Source organism: Danio rerio, chromosome 12, assembly GCF_052040795.2.
Source record: "Danio rerio strain M-AB ecotype USA chromosome 12, GRCz13ab, whole genome shotgun sequence".
Lineage (NCBI taxonomy): Eukaryota > Metazoa > Chordata > Actinopteri > Cypriniformes > Danionidae > Danio > Danio rerio.
In genome coordinates, this window is record NC_141032.1 from 37917456 (window position 1) to 37930462 (window position 13007).

The 13007-nt window shown below is 34.9% G+C and overlaps 1 protein-coding gene and 1 long non-coding RNA gene across 25 annotated transcripts in view; both read right to left on the reverse strand.

The window, feature by feature from the left end:
* Nucleotides 1-13007, reverse strand: part of camk2g1 (calcium/calmodulin-dependent protein kinase (CaM kinase) II gamma 1) — a 155891-nt gene that overhangs the window by 85043 nt on the left and 57841 nt on the right. For all 24 annotated transcript variants that reach the window (XM_087275431.1, XM_087275425.1, XM_087275418.1 and 21 more), the window contains 1 exon segment: nucleotides 499-558. In XM_087275431.1, the coding sequence (XP_087131557.1) occupies nucleotides 499-558 (60 nt within the window).
* On the reverse strand, nucleotides 1787-8379 carry LOC147841455 (uncharacterized). The gene is made up of 3 exons (XR_015504440.1): nucleotides 6143-8379; nucleotides 4469-6104; nucleotides 1787-3971 (listed from the first exon to the last, which is right to left on the reverse strand). It is a non-coding gene; the product is annotated as an uncharacterized LOC147841455 (long non-coding RNA).

Sequence of the window (13007 nt, forward strand, 5' to 3'; positions counted from 1 at the left end):
TTTGCTTTGGATGCGATTAATTATGATTCATTTTTGCCCAGATGTAGACATAACGCTACTGTTTTAGTGAAGTTTTAAGAAAAACATTAAGCAGTCTTGGTGAAATTCCATTGAAATAATTTAAATATGTTAAAAACTTAAGTCTCAAACTTCATTTTTTCTCAAAAACAATAACATAAACTATCAAAAACTATTAACATAAAAAGAATCCTACTAATGCTAAATAGCTATACAATACTTTATTTTATAATCTTTAACTTTGTCATAAAGATGTAGAAGTTTTAAAATAGTTAGAAAACAAACATGGTGCATAAAGATTTTCCAAAACTATTGATTTGAATAATGTTCAATTTAAAGACAGTGAAAAGCAATTAAATCAATAAAACACATTTGCTATACCATGTGTAATCCACATACCCAAACCGTTCTAATTTAAGATTTGAAGCCTTTGCTGGTATTCTAAAATGATGAAAGTAGTTCAAATAAAGATGAACTCACCAATATTGGGGTGTTTGAGTAGACGACAGATTCGGGCCTCACGTTCCAGTTTCTGATGATCTGCAGAGATGACAAAGACGGAAGACAGCAGGTTAGATATTTGAGGTGACTGATGTCTTCTTCTTACAGCTAAAAAATGAGAAGGACACCTCAGCTAAGGTGTGAGCAGCTCTGTCCTCTACTCCAAGAAGAAAGAACATTTGTCCACAGATATCATAAATTGACCAATGCAGGAAAGATTTAAAAAAATGCAAATAAAATAAAATTAAATACATTTTAAATAAAATAATATATTTTTTATTAAAAATAAAAATATAAAAAGGTGAATGAAAAGAAAATCTTTATGCAGAAACTATTCATAGTAATATTCAAAGTAAGTATAAAATAAAACATATATGTTTTAAATAATAAAATAAAATTATATTTAGAAAACAATCATAATGTATTGATGGCCACAATAAAAAAAAACCGCAGAAATATATGCTAATGTATCCAGACTATAAACAAATTAAAATAATAAATAGTTAAATAAATAAATCAATAAATGATAAACATTTAATTAGAAACAAGCTATATGCAGAAAATTATCATAATATATTGATGGCCATTTATCCAGGGTATGAACAAAATAAAATAATATGACAGTAAATATATAATATGATGCATTTATTAAATTAAAAAAACAAAAGCAAACTACAAAATTATGGCAATTTATCCAGGGTATAAATTTGGCACCATCATCATAATACTGTATATCATACGAGTGTGTATTTGTCATAGTGGGGGTGAGGTTCAAGCTAATCTAGGGCTTATTAATGAAACACGTAATATGCTTGCGTGAGCTCGAAGGATGAATGTTATGTAAAATTAAACAAACAAGCCCGAGGGCTCATTTCCCCACACACACACGGAGTCTAAATAGCAGCTCAATGTCTTGACTGGCTGTATTCATCTTTGCAATGTAAAAATCTCCCACTATGCACTGCCGGAGGCCAATGAAATTGGAAGTGATTCATATTTTAGATGAAAATAATAGGCTTTAAAGTCAAATAAACAATGTTTTGACGGATAATATTCAGACAGGCAATGCAAGCTTTCATATTTTTCTTACGAGACACTGCACATAAAATATTAAAACTGCTTTAAGCTTATTATCCACATCAAATAACATTTTTGGGGGGAAAAAAGTTCTAAACATGCCCAAATCAAGATCAAGTTACTTTTAAATCTAGAAAATTATGCATTTTCAACCTGTTTCTTCTTTCTTTCTTACTTTCTTTCTTTCTTTCCTGCATTGCTCGGGTGTGAGTATTTCACAGACTTCAACAGTGTGTAAAAGTCTTGGTAGTTCTGTGGGTTTCGTCTATCAAATCTGAGCTTTATTTTGTATTTCCTATTAAATTCAAGTCAGGTGATTGGCTGGGCCATTCTACAGCTTGATTTTCTTTCTCTGAAAACATTTGAGAGTTCCATTGGCTGTGTTTTGGATTGATAGCTATGTTTCAATTAGGGTTGGGCTGATAGACAATGCCATCGTCCATCCCTGATGACCGACGGACACCATAAGGGATTGCGATCCTCCACCCCAAATCCGCTCGCGAAAAATACACACTCATACACATTTAAAAATAGTTTTTAAATGGCATTTTAGAACGAAAATGATCAACATCCACACTGTCGTTTAGTATTTCAGAGCAGCCCTCCTTCCACACTACTGCTGAAAATGCACATCACGTGACCACACACGCTTAAGTACACACACTGTCATGTGCTCGAGACAGCAGGTCCAGGCAGTCAGCGGGTCAGTAGGCTACTTAAATCTTTCACTTTCACACTTGTACTTAGTAATTTTAGTGAACACCTCAGATACTGTTGGTTGGTTCCTGTTGGTTTTGCACCTTTTTTACCGATGCCATTATAACGACACAGATCACTCTGCCTTTTTACGCCTATTCACAAGTAATGTGGAAAAAGTGATTGACAGGTGGTAATTATGTATGTAACTTATCCTTATTCATTTAACTGTATGATTTGTGTATAGGTGAAACAAAGACCATGCGGGTCAGGTAGTTAAAACAGTAGGCTACAAATAATAAATTTTTTATGAATTAATTCATTATTTATAATTAATTCACCGCCGCCTATGACGACAATGCCATCGTCCATCACGATGTTTCAAATTAGACAACGTACGATGCCAAAATGGTCGACATCGCCCAACCTTAGTTTCCATTGACCTATTTTTATGCACATTTTGGATATGCACATAAAAAAACGATTGATGGATCCAGTAAAAATTTCAAGTCAACAGCATCTTTAGAAATATGTTTTCTGAGAAAAATGGTGACATTCAATAATTATTTCCCCCACTGTATATAAAGAAATATCAGAGTCAAATTGTGTCCTTAAATAAACTTGTGTCAGCTAAAATGATGGTGCATGATCTACACATCCAAACAAGCCTCTTGTAAGTGTTTGTCCCTCTGAATCAGCATCATTACTGAAACACTAAGAAGTGGAGTGACAACAGAACTGTGCCCATGGCCAGTGTGAACAGAAGATTACCACATATCTACATGCATGTTGTGCAATAGGCCTGACTGGCGATTTCCTCATGGCGTAATATTGTCGGCTTTCATTCGCCCAGCTCTTCTCAATAAACACATCAGCTTGACACAGACTGCAAACATCAACGCTGTCTAATTTAACACACGCTTAAGCAAGACATTCTGAGAAATGAAGTCGAGCTGGTCTTCTAACTGGATTCAGGCCAAAATCTAGTGGGTTGTCACTTTGAAGGGATAGTTCACGTAAATTAGCTGTGAGTTTACTCACCCTAGAGAAATCTAAGATATACTGCAGATGACTTTCAGATTTTTAGCTGAATCCATGGTGCATAGTTTTGCAAGTGAGTGGTTGACAATTTAAAATAAGGAAGGGAAAAAAAAATTACAGGCAAAACAAAATAAATATCCATGGGTCGTGATAATATACTAAGGCAGGGGTCACCAATCTTGGTCCTGGAGGGCCGGTGTCTCTGCAGGGATTAGCTCCAACTTGCCTCACCACACCTGCCTGGTTGTTTCAAGTATACCTACGTAGTAAAAACTTGATTAGCATGTACAGGTGTGTTTAATTAGGGTTGGAGCTAAAATCTGCAGGTCACCGGCCCTCCAGGAACAGGTTTGGTGACCCCTGTACTGAGGTATTGTTTCTGCATTGATATCGCAATGTGTGCATCTGCAATAGTCCCAATTAGGGCTGCACGATTCTGGCTAAAATGAGAATAACAATTTTTTTTTTTACTTAAAATCAACATCACAATTTTCTAACGATTCTGTAGATGTAAAATAAAGTTTAATACAAGTAGGCTATTGTTGTTGTTATTTCTCAAATATGTGGTAAAATAACAGTAATACTATTAGGCCTGTGTGTAGTTCTACTGTTTGTTAAAAGACTAAATTTTGTATAGACTTGCAATAGGGTATATGCCGAGCTAGTGCTGTTTCCATGCTGATACACTTCTGGTGACCTGTTATTGTGAACTTGTTTCCATTTTATACGGTTCCTTATACAGCATTGATGTTGTAATGTCATTAAAATACATTCAGTTAAATAAACTTTAGCATTTATTTGGTTGCTCAAGCGTAAAATGAGACAAAAAGCTGTTTACTCGCACGCGCCCGTCAGAATCGACGGGCTAACGCAGAAGCTCCATTAAATATACTGGGATAAAATAAATGCTCATATTATAAAGACATGGCGGGGGAAATGTAATTTAATGCAGTGCTTCTTGTACAATCTGAGACCCACTTTAGATCGGATATCACTCGGCTAGTGGAGATCGCTGATTTTAACAGAAAACAGACCTTAAACGCACCGGATTTTGCATTGGCATTCCATTCGCCGGAAGCGCTTAACCCAGGTTACTGGCAAATTAAAAGTCCTATTAGCATGCTTCGGCATATACCCCATGGTTGACTTGAACAGACTTTAAATATGTCCTGTTTGTTAATTCACAGTGAAGTGATGACATCAGAACACAACTATTCATAATTCTGAAGTTGAATTATTATGTTTGAGACACATGCTTGCAATCTGTCATTGACAACATTATTAGACCATTTTTTTCACTGATAAAATCAGACATTTGTCATTATCAGATTCCTTCATGCATTATATAGGCTAGAATAGTTCAACTGACCCAGTAAAGATTTATTCTCATGTACAACATTTTATTTGTGCTATAAAAGAAAAAAACATCAATGTCGTAATGCTTTTATCACTTTCACTTCTGAGTGCAGCTCACGGCTGCCATCACTGTGAGGAAAAAAAAAACACACACACATGCAAATCATATTCTCCATTCGGCTCTCAAACGATCACTTTGTGGAACAAACTGAACGTTATTTACAACTTAACTAGTTGTTATTCAGAGCCTATGAAATCATCATTGGCTATCACATGCACGCGTCCTCTCAGTAGTAAACAAACAGCTCACGGTCAGCTCACATGTGATTTGGCGGCCGTGAACACATCATTACATTAAGACAGAAATTATTTTTTTGGAGAATTATACCTTATAAATACAGTATGTGACACTTTTAACACCATTTAGATGTATCAATGTTGCTGTAAAGTCTTGTGCGTTTGCCTTCAGGCTTCTTTTCTTTCCTTAACAAATATAATTTGTTGAATTGCAGAAAAGCTGAATTAAGATCGCATTTAGCGTAGAATCGAGATTGTGATCTTTTTTTCTATTAATGGTGCAGCCCTAGTCACAATGCAGAATTTTGTGAAATTATATTCACGTCGCAGAAAAACAAAACATAGCAATGACAATTTTTTTCTAATATCGCATAGCCCTAATCTGTATCATTTCAAATTAGAGCAACCAATGTGAGTTTATTTACTTTTATATACTTTATAATATTAATCAGTGTTGAGAATGTTCATATTCTTCTGCTGCTTTTCCGGGGACGGGGTCGCGTGGGCAGCAGTTTTAGGAGAGAACTCTAGACTTCCCTCTCCCCAGACACTTCCTCAAGCTCTTCCGGTGGGATCCCGAGGCGTTCCCAGGCTAGCCGAGAGACATAGTCCCTCAAATGTTTCCCGGGTCTTCCTCGAGGCCTCCTCCCGGTGGGACATGCCTGGAACACCTCCCTAGGTAGGTGTCCAGGAGGCATCCGAAAAAGATGCCCGAGCCACCTCAGCTGACTTCTCTCGATGTGGAGGAGCAGCGGCTCTACTCCGAGCTCCTCCTGGATGTCAGAGCTCCTCAACCTATCCATAAGAGTGCGCTCTGCAACCCTTCGAAGGAAACTCATTTTGGTATCAGAAATCTCATCCTTTCGGTCACGATTTAAAGCTCATGACTATAGGTGAGAGTAGGAACATAGATTGACCTGTAAATCGAGAGCTTTGCCTTTCAGCTCAGCTCCTTTTTCACCAACAGCAGCATGTCCTCAACTATATATCTACTGTAGATATTATTTTGTTTGATTCTATCTGAGTAATAAGTGTTTTCGGTGAAGAAAAATAAAGTTTTATTTGCTTTGATGCCATGGCTTTGTCTCCTCCTTTGGTAGCAGAGTTCCTGCTATTAGCTGTGACGATGTGAGGTGCTTCATTAGATTACAATTACTTGTCACAGACGCAGAGAGACTAGTTTTTTTCCTGGATATTAGTTGCATGATACATAAACATTCTTGCTTTTCACGTCAATGAGGGAAAAGTAGTGCTCATATTTTCACTTTGCAATCGCTACCTTTGAACTTGTTGGATTTGCCATAGTTCTGGTCGTTGGTGTGTGTGACTGACTGTGTGCGCTTGTGTGTGAACGCCTGCCCTTCTCTACTTTTCTCTACTCTACCCTTCTGTACTTTATTATGACGTTCTCAGCTACACCACATTCATGTACACCAATCATCATCACTGATTGGTTATGTGTCCTGCCCCAGCTCCGAACACACACATGCGCACACACGCACACACACACACCCCAAAGAAAAAGAGGTCCTATGGCTGAGTGAGACGCTGCTCGCATGAAAACCGCTTCAGTGTTTTCAATCATAGTAACAGGTATGTTATTGTCAGCAAGGCAACTGTAACGGGGGAAACAGTAATTCATTTGATTACTCGTTACTAAAAAAAAGTTATGTTGCTAGTTATGCAGTTTTATGCTATTTATATACCATTTTTATTATTTTTTAGTAACAAAGTACATGTGAAAGCTAAAAATATGAAAATAAAGATGAAAATGCTAAACTAGCCACAACAAAAATGATCAAAAATATAAAAAACTGCTGTTTTAATCACAAACTATAACTAATGTCATTTTCGTGAAGTACACATAATACATTTTTTACAATTAAATTAAGGCATAATCACAAAATCTGTGGCAAAAAAGAGTGGTTTGGTGATTTTAGCTTTGTGAAATGATGCAAATAAAACATCTTCAAAGAAATGAAAACAGAGAGGTTAATTATAAATGCAAATGTAGTGTAAAGTAAATTCACTGTCTGGAGACTGGAGGTAAAACATTTTAAACTTGTAATAAAACAGAAAAACCCCTTAACTTTGGAGTCAAAATCAGCCAGCTTCAATTTCTGGCCAATCAATCATTGCATATTCGCTTAGTATTTTAAAATAATTGCTGAAAAAATATAATGCATACTTGAAGCCTTCCATAAAAATCACCCAAGTTCCCTTACAAGACAGCATACTATGCAACCAAAAAACGTTTTTGAAATGGCTATAAAAACCAGACACACACACACAAAACGAAAATCAGAAAAGCTTTTATTCCTTTTAATGTTTTTGTAAAACACAATGAAACCATGATTCTGTCCTATTGTTGATAAAATGTCACTTCTGAAAAGACATGTTACACAAAAAACACCCCATCTAATCAACTTAACCAGCACATCCACTGGAAGCTGAGTGCCCTTTTTGATTTGGACGCTTGTTTGATTGAACATTTTGCGCATGCATCCATTATCTTTTTCACACATATTGTGCTGCCCGTGGTTTAGACCTATTATTTTTTTCCAGTCTATTTTCACTGCCCTATTCTGCCTTGTCCACTCTCTGAACTAGATTAGGTGTTATCCATCCACATATGCAATCACACGCATACACACGCACACACAACAGACATGCTCCAAGCTAACAGGATTACATCCTCTCCCATCTTGCCCTGTGACCCAGTGGAAGATTAACCCTTAGCATGTCACTGGCACAAACACTGCTTTCCTCCAGAGCTCTTTTACTGCTGGCCAACACTGACCCCACTCTCTCCAACCGCAGAGGCACACGAGAGCCAAGATGGCACCAAATCCCCATTACTGGATCACATTCAACCCATGTGATCCTGTGAATTGAGAGTTGAAGACAATACGAGAAAATAAAAGATGTATATGCGGTTGTGTTATTAGCTTGAGTCATTTGTGTCATTCTGTGTGCACTCAAAAAAGTACCTTTGAGTGTTTGTTCAAACTGCTCATTACAATTGAGATGAAAACAACTTAACTCGTGAGGTTTTTTTGTCGAACTTAATTGTTTTATGTTCAATTCACTTTCTGTAAAAACTGTGTGTACACTGTAAAAAATGCTGGATTCCACACAATCAATTTGTGTTGTGAAAACAAAGGAATTAAGTTAACTAATTAATTTTTACAAATGTAAGTGGATAGAACAAAATAATCAAGTCGTCTCAAACTCAAGAACTGTTGTTTGAACAAACAAAACGTCATTTTTTAAGTGTGCATTGTCTGTACAGAATGTGTACAGTGCAGCTGGAAAGTATTGATAGCGCTTCACTCTATCCACATTTTTTAATGTTACAGCCTTATTCCAAATTGGATTAAATGTATTTATTTCCTTAAAATTCTACCCACAATACCCCATAATGACAATGGGTTTTTTTTATTTTTTGGAAATTGTTGCAAATTTATCAAAAAATAAAAAATAAATAAATAAAATGTAATAAAAAATGTCAAAGTTTTTTGGAAACTGTTGCAAAATAATAAAAATAAATAAATAAAAAATAAATAAGTAATAAATAAATAAATAAATAAAATCACGTGCAAGCATTCACAGACTTTGCTCAATACTTTGTTGATGCACCTTTGGCAGCAATTACAGCCTTACGCCTTTTTGAATATGATGCCACAAGCTTGGCACACCTGTCTTTAAGAATTTTTGCCCATTCCTCTTTGCAGTACCTCTCAAGCTCTAACAGGTTGGATGGGAAGCAACAGTGTAAAGACCTTTTCAGATCTCTCTAGAGATGTTCAATAGGATGTAGGTCTGGGCTCTGGCTGGGCCGCTCAAGAACATTCACTGAGTTGTTGTCAAGCCACTCCATTAATATTTTGCCGCTGTGCTCTGGCTCATTGTCCTGCTGGAAGATGAACTATCGGCCCAGTCAGAGGTTAAGAGCACTCTGAAGCAGGCTTTCATTCAGAATGTCTCTTTACATTGCTGCATTCATCTTTCCCTCTATCCTGACTAGTCTTCCAGTTCCTGCTGCTGAAAAACATCCCCACAGCATGATGCTGCCACCACTATGCTTTACTGTAGGGATGGTATTAGCCTGGTGATGAGCGTAATGTCTGGCATTCACTCCAACGAGTTCAATTTTAGTCTCCTCAGACCAAAGAATTTTGTTTCCTATGGTCTGAGAGGTCTGATGGTTTAAGATGGTCCTCTCTCCACAGAAGAACGCTGGAGCTCAGACAGAATGATCATCGGGTTATTTATACCCTCCCTAACTAAGGCCCTTCTCCCCCAATCACTGTGCTTAGATGGCCAGCCAGCTCTAGGAAGAGTCCCGGTGGTTCCAAACATCTTCCACTTACGAAAAATGGAGGCCGCTGTGCTCATTGGAACTTTCAGAGCAGCAGAAATTTTTCTGTAACCTTCCCCAGCCTTGTGCCTTGAGGCAATTCGGTCTACAGACAATTCCTTTGTCTTCATGCTTGGTTTGTGCTTTGACATGCACCGTCTACCCTGGGACCTTATATAGAAAGGTGTATGCCTTTTCAAATCATGTCCAATCAACTAAATCTACCACAGGTGAACTCCAATTAAGCTGCTGAAACATCTCAAGAATGATCAGTGGAAACAGAATGCAACTGAGCTCAATTTAGAGCTTCACGGCAAAGGCTTTAAATACTTCTATACATGTTATTTTTCAGCTGTTTTATTTTTAACATATTTGGAACAATTAAAAAAAAAAATCTTTCTTTACATTGTCATTATGGGGTGTTGTGTGTAGAATTTTGAGGAAATAAATGAATTTGATCTCAAAAGTTTAAAATTCATCCTACATTCTCTTGTTATATCCTCTAAAATGAGTTGCCAATTTCTGTAGCTCAAACCGTGAATCCTAGTGCTTGCAACAATATCGGTTGTGGGTTCGATTCCGAAGGCATGTCTGAATTGATAAACTGTACATTTAGTTAATAGCATCCGCCATATGTGTAAAATGTAAAACTATAAATGAATGCACTGGTTGAAAGTGAAACCCATTAAACAGATTGGACTCTCATGCTGTACATTACATGGTGACTGAGTGAGATCCACTGGGTCAAACACAGTGGACCACATATATTTTTAAAGCTACTCTACTGTATCTCAGAAGTAACTGGAGAAGAAACTTCCTTCTATATTACAGAAGGACACATTGGTGTGGTGCTATCAAAATTGCTTCAGTTTCAGTACGCAAGATAACACACTCTCATGCTGCAGTAATTGTATTACAGACACACACAGGCCTCTAATCTGATGCATAATTAAATGCAGAGTAGAGATAGGAAGAGCCCTCTGTCCTGACATTGTGTGTAAAGGGTGAACAAGAGCAGGACAGACAGGAAGACAAAGAGGGAAAAGGAAAGGTTTCAGAGAGGAGGTCAAGAACTGGCACAAAAACACCAAACTAAACCTGAATGTCAAATCATATTGTGCACGTATATAAACAAAACAGATTTTACACAGTTTTTAAATGTTGTGGTGGAATTGACAAACTAATTAAAGATCAAGTCATTTAGTAGGATCCTTTAAATGTGAATACAAAAAAAAAAAAAAAAAAACTGAATACAAAATTTACAAATATTGGAAAATAACTTCTTTTTTTAGGGGGGGGGGGTGATGTGCAGTAAGTATGGTCACTGAAATTCTTAATCAATGTTAATCAACGAAAAACTGAACATAAATATGATTTAACTAACAATAAGCAAGAATTGCACTAAACTAAATTCTAGAGAAGCACAAAAAATGAAAATGGATAAAAGTAAATAAATATAAATAACAACAACTTTGAAATGAAAAGAAATAATTATTATAAATGTAAGTGGATCTAAATAAATGTGAATGAACTGGAACTAAAAATGAACTGAGTGCAACTGAAAAGAAAATGTATAAATATTTTAAAATAATCGGTGTAACTGAAATTTACACCTTTGTTTGTTACATTATTTTTAAATCATGTTATTTAGGATCCTTTAAATGTGAATACAACACAAGATATTTGAAAATAACCTACTTGTGGGGATAAATGTGAAGAGAGTAGAGTAACAAAAACTCTTAAAAAGGAAATGTAGCTGAATTGTTGCTGAAATTAGAATAAAAAATACACTGAAAACTAAATAAATATGAATCAACCAAAACTAAACATGAATATAATTTAAATATTCATTAAGTGAGAACTGTTCTGAAATAAATTCTAGAGAAAAGCACAAATAATGAAAAGGAATAAAAGTAAATAAAGAAAAAAATAACAAAAACTTTGAAATGGAAAAAGATTTTATAATTAAAATAAAGTGAAATTAATAAAAGTGAATGAACTGGAACTAATAATAAACTGGAGGGCAACTAAAAAAATATATAAAAATAAAAAAAATAATTGAAAACATTTGGGGTAATTGAAATCTAAACACTTAATTAAGTAATTTAAAATCAAGTAATTTAAGATCCTTCAAATGTGAACTGGCATCGAATACAAGATAAGCAAATATTGGGAAATTAACCTATTTAGGGCAAAAATGTGGAGAAGGTAGAGTCACAGAAATTCTTAAATTGGAAATGTTGCTGAATTGTTCCTGAAATTTAAATATAAAAATACACTGAAACCTAAATAAATGTGAATCAACCCAAAACTGAACATGAATACGATTTAAATAGCTATTAAGTAAGAATTGTTCTGAAATAAAGATGCACAAATAATGAAAAGGAATAAAAGTAAATTAAAGTAACAAATTTTGAAATTGAAAAAATATATATTATAAATAAAACAATGCAAATAAAAATAAATGAACTGGAACTAAGTATGACCTGGAGTGCAAATAATTGGTGGAATTGAAATCTAAACACTTGTTTGCTAAAGTAATTTAATATTGTTAAATATTGCTAAAGTAATTTCCAGATTTTTTCAGAAAAATAAATAAATATAAAATAACAAAAACTTTGATAAATGAAACGACTACAATAAAAGTGATCAAACTGGAAATAATAACCAACTGGAGTGTACCTAAAAAGAAAATAAAAAAAATATAAAATATATATATATATATATATATATATATATATATATATATATATATATATATATATATATATATATATATATATATATAAATAAATAAAGGAAATATTTGAAAGAAATTGGCAGTAAGTCAGATTTAAATGTGATTTACCTAAGCTGTATGTGAATGTGAATGTGAACTGAACAGACATAAAAAAAAAGTCCTATTAAATTTTGTAGCCAAAAAGAGGAACCAAAAAAAAAAAACTCAAAAGTAATTTTAGTTGAAAGTGGAAACAAACAGACACTTGAACACAACTGAAAGTGAATTAAGTGGAACTGGAATCAAGCATGAAACACCCCTGAAATGCTTAATAAAATAAGTGAAAATAAAACCACAGAAGTTGAAAAATGTACATTTGAATTCAAAGTGAAATTGGGGCTGAAAGGAAGTGAAAGACAGAGTTAGAATAGTGACGCAGAAGCACCACTAATCACCAGAGGCCATGTGTGTGCATGAATGTAATAGGAAGGATTACATGAGACATGCACTTGATGAAGCAAAATCACAGCTCCTTGCGTGAGCATCTGCACTATAATCCTGAGCATGTACGTATGCGTGCATGTGGCTGGCAGACTGTCTCTCTGTCTGTGCGTGTGTTTGTATATCAACTAGTAGTAGGGCTAAACAATATATCATCTGAGCATTGATATAGAAATGCTTGTATCTGTAATAGTCACAGGATTAAATTATTATTTAAAGATTTGAATATAAAGAAATATTTTTTTTTCCATTCATACAATGATGACCATGTTATTTTACATTTAATTGTTCCATTTCTGTACTTGAAGACTGTTAGACTCGACAGAAACCCACTGCGCACTGTTTATTTATGTATTTTGCTCGTAATTTATTATAATTCATGCAGATGCACTGCACAGAAAAATACTTGATCATCCCAGATGGTCTAAATTAATGAAATCT